Genomic DNA, 8,344 nt, shown 5'->3' with positions numbered 1-8,344 from the left:
GAAATAAGGAATTTTCTGACAGTGAAAACAATCATCCAAGGGAACAGAAGTTGCCTTCAGAAGTTGTGGGAGCTTTCTGGAAGAGACTGGACTGCCATCTGTCAGAAATGGTGTAGGGTCTGCTTGGGCAGGGGATTGGACTGGATGACCTATAAGGTCACTTCCAACCTGTTCTGTTCTCTTCTATTTTCTATTCCGTTCTATTCCTATTCCTATTCCCTCCTAATTTCATTCTATTCTATTCTATTCTTCTATTCTTATTCTAATTTTATTCTAATTGAGTCTGTCATTTGCACCTCAGTAACTGTCTGGTTTGGTTCTGCAACCCAACAAGACAGACACAGACTTCAGAGGATCATTAGAACTGCAGAAAAACCATTGCTACCAACCTGCCTTCCATTGAGGACCTGTATATTGCACGAGTCAAAAAGAGGGCTGTGAAAATATTTACAGATCCCTCACATCCTGGACATAAACTGTTTCAACTTCCATCCTCAAAACGATGCTATAGAGCACTACACACCAGAACAACTAAACACAAGAAGTTTCTTCCCGAATGCCATCACTCTGCTAAACAAATAATTCCCTCAACACTGTCAAACTACTTACTAAGTCTGCATTACTATTAATCTTCTCATCCTTCCCATCACCATGTCCTTCCACTTATGACTGTATGATTGCAACTTTGTTGCTTGTATCCTTACGATTTATATTGGTACTGCTTGTTTCCTGATTGCTTATTTCTACCCGATGACTATCATTAAGTGTTGTACCTTATGATTTTTGATGAACGTATCTTGTCTTTTTATGTACACTGACAGCATATGCACTAAAGACAAATTCCGTGTGTGTCCAATCACACTTGGCCAATAAAAAATTCTATTCTATTCCTATTTCTATTCCTATTCCTATTCTATTTGCACTTGCACAACCTGCAAGCCTTGGATAAGCATTGATCTTAGACACGCATCGTGCAAAGCCAGCCAGTTTAATGAGCTCGCGGGAGAGAGGGCATTAATTGCTGGTGCCCAGAATGCTGGATCAATTCTGGACGTCCGCCAAGCGCCCAGTTTGCGCTGCCGGATCGTCGCTTTCTGCACCAAAGCCCCGCAAAGCAGAGCGAGAGAAAGCTCTTTAAAGCCCGCGCCTGCGCAGGGGAGACCGACTCACGCGGAAAGCGAGTCCGAGTATTCGGCACGTCGCGCATGCGCGCATTGCGGGGCGGCCCTCGCGAAGAGGCGGAGAACGGGAAGGAAGAGACGTTTCCGCAGCAGGGGGCGTCTCCGACTGGAAGGGCCTCCGGAACTCCATCGCGCATGCGCCCTCCGCGGCAGGCGCTGTCTGCGACTGGGAAAAAAAGCTTGCGGAACTCCAGCGCGCATGCGCCCTCCGCTCTCCGTCCACGCCTCACACACATACAAACACAGCCGTTCCGCGCGTGGACGACGACGACGACAACGACCGCGCCGTCTTTCCCGCCGCGACCTGGAAGCGGAATGCGGGAGGCGGGGCCAGGCGGAGGAAGGCCGCGCAGTCGCGGTCGGGCTGCTGAGGTAACTCGGGTCGCAGGAGGAGAGGTGGGATTTGGGGAGGGGTAGATCCGGCTGGGGTGAATTGTATGGAGGGGGGGGGGGCGAAGGTGTTAGTCCCGTCCTCGCCCCCCCACTCTGCTTTTCCCACGTGCAAAAAAGACCCCCCCCCGCCTGTCAGCTGAGAATAGAATAGAATTTTTAATCACACTTGGCCAATAAAAATTCTATTCTATTCTATTCTATTCATTTCTATTCATTTCATCATCATCATCATCATCATCATCATCATCATCATCATTATTATTATTATTATTATTATTATTATTATTATTATTATTATTATTATTATTATTATTACTACTATTGCTACAATGATCTTCTGAGAAAAAGGCTAAGTTTCCCTCAGCAGTGGGTGAAAAATAACGTACTTGCATCCCAAAGGTGTTTTTTTTTTCAAGAGGCAAATGATGAGAAAAAATAATGTACTTAAGTAGTCATTTTTTTTGGGGGGGAGGAGGGTTTCTGCACGAAGACACCCCCCCCCCATCGCCCTGAGATTGGTTGGGTTGACCCCACGGTTGCCAAAAAAAAAAAAGGAGGAAAAAAAGATTAAAAGAGGAAAAAAGAACAAGAGAAGGAAGAAGGAGCAGATAGGAAGGAAAAAAAAGAAAAACTAAAGGAAGAGGAAAAAGGAGGAGGAAGAGGAGAAGAAAAGAAAAAGAGAAGGGAGAAACTAGAGAAAGTGGAAGAAGCATATGGGAAGAAGAAAAAGATAACAGATGCTAGAGAAAGAGGGAAAAGGTGAGACGAAGGAAGAGGAGAAGGAAAAAGAACGAGAAAAAGGAGGAAGTGAATAGGAAGAAGAGGAAGCAAATGATAACAGAAAAACTAGAGAAAGAAAAGAGGAAAAGGCAGGTGAGAAAGAGGAAGGAAAGGAGAAGAAAAAAGAAAACGAGAAAGGAAGAAGATAGAAGAAGAGGAAGAAAAAGTTAAGAGGAGAAATTAGAGAAAGTGGAAGAACAGATGAGGAGAGAAGAAAAATTTTAAAAAGATACAGTCAAAGAATAATCTTTATTTGAGACTTTAGAGGGGGTTTTCTCATGCAAGATGGCTTATCATTAAATTGTTCTCACTGAAATACAGTCATTTATTTATTTATTTATTTATTTATTTATTATTTAAATTTCTATACCGCCCTTCATTGATGGAACACTTTCTTTTACAATATGAGTGAAGTTACAGAGCTTATTTTTAAGCGGCTGATAATTGTTTTTCAGAATCAAGTGAGTTCTTGTTCTGACAAATGAGTAGTTTTGCAAAAAAAGAACATAAAATCTTCATTCGAAATAGAATTGTATGGACCCTGATTCAGTCAATGAAAGAAAAAGCTTTAGAGGAGACCGTTGCTAATGAATCCTAATTTTATTTTTCCAGCATCGATGTATTTCAGATGGCAGCTATGAGCCTTTTTCTTCCCTCTTTACCTAATGTTCGTGGGTTCTAGTGTACATCAAATAAAAACTCCAAGGTAAGAAATCTGTTTTCAGCCATTATTTATATGTTTTTGCTTCAAAATAAGCACTGCACGTATGGTATTAAATATATTAAAGGTAAAGGTTCCCCTTGCACATACATGCTAGTCGTTGCCGACTCTAGGGGTCGGTGCTCATCTCCGTTTCAAAGCCGAAGAGCCAGCACTGTCCGAAGACGTCTCCATGGTCATGTGGCTGGCATGACTAGACACCAAAGGCGCATGGAACGCTGTTACCTTCCCACCAGAGATGGTCCCTATTTTTTCTACTTCATTTTTACGTGCTTTCGAAACTGCTAGGTTGGCAGAAGCTGGGACAAGTAACGGGAGCTCACCCCGTTACGCGGCAGCACTAGGGATTCGAACCGCTGAGCTGCCGACCTTTCGATCTACAAGCTCAACGTCCTAGCCCCTGAGCCACCGTGTCCCTTATATTAAATATATTACACATGCATAAAATTAACCTTTGTCAACTCCCCGATCTGAAGTCCTTCCGCCGCGAGCTGAAGACGTTGCTGTTTCGAAGAGCAGGACTAGCTTGAATGTAGTTTTAAATTGGGATTTTTTTAAAAAAGGGGTTTAAATGAGGTTTTAAATTTGTATTTAAAAGTTAGAGCATCAGTTGAATTTAACTATCTATTCTTTTAGCTGTTTTTTATGTATTATATGTTTTCTGTTGTTGTTTTTTGACTGTGAACCGCCCTGAGTCCTTCGGGAGATGGGCGGTATACAAATATAATAAATAATAATAATAATAATAATAATAATAATAATAATAATAATAATAATAATAATAATAATAATAATAATAATAATAATATTCCAATTTAAATAATTATGTTCATATTCTTAATCTTGGATCAGTTGGGTACTTGGCATTTTGCTGTTTTCTCTCTTGTTTTTCTCCCCTATCAATGAGGGAAAGCGAACTAGGACACTGGAAAACCCTCAAAGGCATACTCACGGTTCGCTTTTTTATTCTTATTTAACACATTTTTATCTCGTTTATTTGGAAAGTCTTATCTCTCAAAGAAACTCAAATGGTCATCTCATTTAAAAAAGAGATAGAGTGATCTGCAAACATTGGGGAGTATCAAGAAAAAGCAAAGGGAGAAGATCGATTCTTTTATTTATTTACTGCATTTTTTCTATTTACATATCTCTATTACATATTTAACAGATCTATGACATTCATACAACTAGAATCAATATTCAGTACATTATATAGATTTTATTTCTAAACATTCTATACCTTTATGTACATTTCCATTCCTTATTTTTATTATCTATCCATTTATACCATTTCTCCCATACCGCATAATATTCCGACTCATCTTTTCCCTTTAACTCTAATGTGAGTTTATCCATTTCCGCGCAATCAAATATTTTTTGAATAACTAATCCCTCTGGCGGTATACTATCTTTCTTCCAATATTGCCCAAAAGCAATCCTGGCCGCCGTTAATATATGTAACATCAAATATTTTATCTTTTTATTATATTTCGTCCTAAATATCCCCAGAAGAAACAATTCAGGTTTAAGTTCTATTTGACACTTTGTTAGATCCTGCAGCCATTCCTGTATCTTCGTCCAATATCTTTTCGCTTCGGGGCATGACCACCTGCTTACATTTCTAACATTTTAGATTTAAATTTGGATACATCTTGGCCCACCTCGCTGGTGCTAAATGGCAATGATAAAACTTCTTATATTAGTTTTCCTTATAGGCCATGGATTTAATTATTGTATAATCCTCCTGGAGCTTGGAATAAAGAGTCATAAAGAAAAAGTAATTTATGCTGGGAAAACTTTGGAAAGGAGATGAATAATGAATTCAACATTTACAATGCACTGCAGCAAGGAATATGCACCTTTATTCCTGTTTTAGTAGGTTGAATTGCAAAAATAACTTTTGAATTAATGTTTCTTTTTGTTCAAGTGGTTCGCTGGTGTATGAACGATGGACACTCTGGATCATATGCTCACTGATCCATTGGAACTGGGGCCAACTGGGGAAGGAAATGGCACCCAAATTATGGAAGATTGCATGCTGGGATCCATACGCATTAGCCTTCCTGAAGATCTTTTGGAAGATGTGAGTAGACATCCAAGTAACAAAACAAAAATATTAACCAAACAAAAATATTAACCAAATAGTTATCATTGTTATCTTCAGAAACTAAATTAGAAAATGTAATCATGATATATTCTGTAATTTAGTCAGGAAATACATATTTTTTGTATCAATAACTGGATCAGGATCATTTATTGAATGAGTATCACTTCCTTCCTCTTATCCAGGGGTGTGAAACTCGCAGCCCGTAGGCCGGATGCGTCACATGCCAGCTTTGTCCCCACTCGGGTTAGTGAAGGGGAAAAAAGTCACGTGACGTTCCCATGATGACATGAGTTTGACACCCCTGCTCTTGTGTCATTCTTCTTAGAATCATTTGCAAATTCAGGGAAATGGAGCAGACGTTAGAATAATCGCTTGAGTAAAAAAGTACCTATAAGAGACCAAGTGTCTATTTCCTTAGTATAATTCTTTGACTGTTTGGCTGACTCTTTTGGTACCTCTAAAAAATTCAGATAGGGTACAAATGGAAAGTTGTTACCTGTGCAGAATGTCCAAAATGTAAATACACTGCTGTTGAATTGATCATTCAAAAAAGTAATGTGATGGCTTTTTCTTTTCTTTTTTTTACAAAATGAATAATTGTGCTACCAAAGGTTCTTTAGGAAACCTTCTGGCTTTTAGAAGGGGAAGTTGTTTAAATATGGATTTTGCATACAGTACCACCTTTCTCTCTGCCATAAATTAGAGACTCAACCTAATGACCAAATTTCCTATCTTATCTTACCACCTCCCCCCCCCTCCTCCTTTATGTGTCCTGCCACAGATAATGTTGGACATTAAGAATTGATTCTGTTTTCTCCATTGTGGAGTTCATACCGTGGAACAAACTAACTGAAGCAGGCCTCTCCTAACCACTGCTTAGGAATGAGTTCAAAACAGATTTTCCCATGTATTTTACCCGTAATTCTATCATTCCTATTTTAGTTGATATTTGTCATGTTTTAATTGTATCATTGCAAGCTCTCCAGAGCTGCTAAGGGAATAAGCAGCATATATATATATTTAATGAGGGGAAAAAACCCTTTTCTGATCTTTTATTCTATCTGTTATATTTTCTGCAGCCTGAGATCTTTTTTGAAGTTGTCAGTCTTTCAACCTGGCAGGACGTGTTGGTGGATTCACAGCGAGAACATTTAAAAAAGTTTTTGCCCCGCTTCCCAGAGAACAGTCCCGATTTCCAGAATAATCTTATCCTGTCCCTATTTAATGGAGAGAACTTCCGATTTGGAAACCCACTTCATATTGCCCAAAAACTCTTCCGAGGTCAGTGACGCTTTTAACACATGTTTTTTAAAACTCAACTTTGTGCTTACCTTTAATGGCTGGTCCTGTTTTGTACTGCATGTTAAAATTACACTTGCTTATGAACCAGTCTTAGATGAGACAGCTATATAAATAAATCTAGCTTCATAAATCTGTGTAGATTCTCAGTCACCCAGGTCGTGGTTGTCCCAAAGGGGCAGCTAAAAGCTCTCAGCTAAAGAAGCTTCTTGGATGAGAAGCGAAACGTCTTCCAATAAAAACAAGAAAGTTCAGTTGCCTCTTGGAAAAAGCACTTCTGGGACAAATCTAGCTTCAGAATCATTAAAGATGCAAAATGATGAGTTGTTATTAACTAAAAAAAGTTAGTTTCCTTGAATAACCTTTATGTGAACTGCTGCATAAGGTTGAACATATTGCTTAATGTTTCAAGGGTTTCCAGGTGCTCTATGTCCAGATGATATATGCTGCTCATTATTACACATTTGTGTTTCATCTTTATTCCGGGAATTCAAGATGGCTTTCATGAGAATTCTCACTTAATTTTATTTCCACCAGAAACACTCTGGGACACATATAAAAACAATTGGTGTTTTAGTCACATTGTCAATAGAGCTATCATGACTTTTTTTAATTGTACACTGCAAACACCCTATTTGTGAAGGTTGGCTGAAAAAGTTGTAGACTTAAACTTGAAGCTACCCAGTCTCGTATGTTTACTCTTACACTGACAGTGAGCAATCATGGGTATCTCTAAAGTCATATCTCAGACATGTAATAATAAAATGTCAAAATTTCAGCAGCAGAATGTTTGACACATTCCTTGGAATTTAATGGTGATTTTTATGATGGGAATGGGAGTATTCCTATTTTTTTTCTCAAAACTCAACAAAACAACATGGTCTAAATAGACCAGCTCCTTCCAGTAACATCAGTGCTGATGAATCTGGCTCTTCTACAGGATGGGAGATCTGATTTGGAGAAACCTCAAGTCACTTTTGTCCTTGTTTTACATATGCAGAAAATTTGAAGTATGCTTGGAATCCTTAAAAATTGCCAGTTTTCTTTGTAATGTAGCCTTTTCTTCACTGCTTGCTAGGATTAAACAAAATAAAGGAACAACTTGTATGTTTTTCTTATAGATGGACATTTCAATCCTGAAGTGGTGAAATACAGACAGCTTTGCTTCAAGTCCCAATATAAGCGCTACCTCAGTTCCCAGCAGCAGTATTTTTATCGATTGCTGAAACAGATTCTTGCCTCCCGGAATGTGAGTATTGGAAGGCACAATTGTGGGGTGTAGTGTAGATCTTAAACTCTGCGTCTGCAGTTAGGCTCAATCACCTGTTGCCTCGTAGAACTCTAGATCTCAAGAACAGTAAAACTTGATCTGCGGACTTAATAAGGATGTAGCATCTGAATTTGCCTTCTTCATGGTGTCTGTTTCAGCATCTGTTAGAACTCGCTAGGAAGGGAGGATCGGATCTGGCTGTGAAGAGAAAATACTCAGCAGCTGCTTATGCTGCTGAAGAACGAGACAGACGAACACATCGGCGATACCTTAAAATCCTCAGGGAAGTTAAAGAAGAATGTGGAGACACCACCCTATCCTCTGATGAAGAAGGTACTACCAGTGTAGATTTGATGGATTAATTGAAACCTTCAGGTGGAGAATAAGACAGTATTTCTCAACTGTGGCAGCTTTAAGATGGGGGGACTTCAACTCCCAGAATTCCTCAGCCAGCAAGACCTAGAGTTGAATTGTCAGCAACATTGGATATATTCAGGGCTAAATTAATTCTCAAGTGCGTTTGCAGAAATTTCTCTTGCTGCTGTGTTGCGAAGTTGTGTCCGACCCATCGCGACCCCATGGACAACGTTCCT

General features: G+C 39.3%; 1 protein-coding gene across 3 annotated transcripts in view; it reads left to right on the top strand.

Moving 5' to 3' along the window:
* Window positions 1-1,256: 1,256 nt before the first annotated feature.
* Window positions 1,257-8,344, top strand: part of NFRKB (nuclear factor related to kappaB binding protein) — a 31,909-nt gene continuing 24,821 nt past the window's right edge. For 2 of the 3 annotated variants that reach the window (XM_058194618.1, XM_058194617.1), the window contains exons 1-6: window positions 1,257-1,553; window positions 2,967-3,060; window positions 5,003-5,158; window positions 6,262-6,463; window positions 7,603-7,730; window positions 7,910-8,084. In XM_058194618.1, coding sequence (XP_058050601.1) covers window positions 5,024-5,158; window positions 6,262-6,463; window positions 7,603-7,730; window positions 7,910-8,084 — 640 coding nt within the window. In that variant the 5' untranslated portion in view covers window positions 1,257-1,553; window positions 2,967-3,060; window positions 5,003-5,023. The remainder of the gene's footprint in view (window positions 1,554-2,966; window positions 3,061-5,002; window positions 5,159-6,261; window positions 6,464-7,602; window positions 7,731-7,909; window positions 8,085-8,344) is intronic. The other variant, XM_058194616.1, reaches the window with a different exon arrangement.

This window comes from Ahaetulla prasina, chromosome 9 (genome assembly GCF_028640845.1).
Source record: "Ahaetulla prasina isolate Xishuangbanna chromosome 9, ASM2864084v1, whole genome shotgun sequence".
NCBI lineage: Eukaryota > Metazoa > Chordata > Lepidosauria > Squamata > Colubridae > Ahaetulla > Ahaetulla prasina.
Note: the sequence above shows the minus strand (reverse complement) of the source record. Positions and strands in the feature narration are given on the sequence as shown.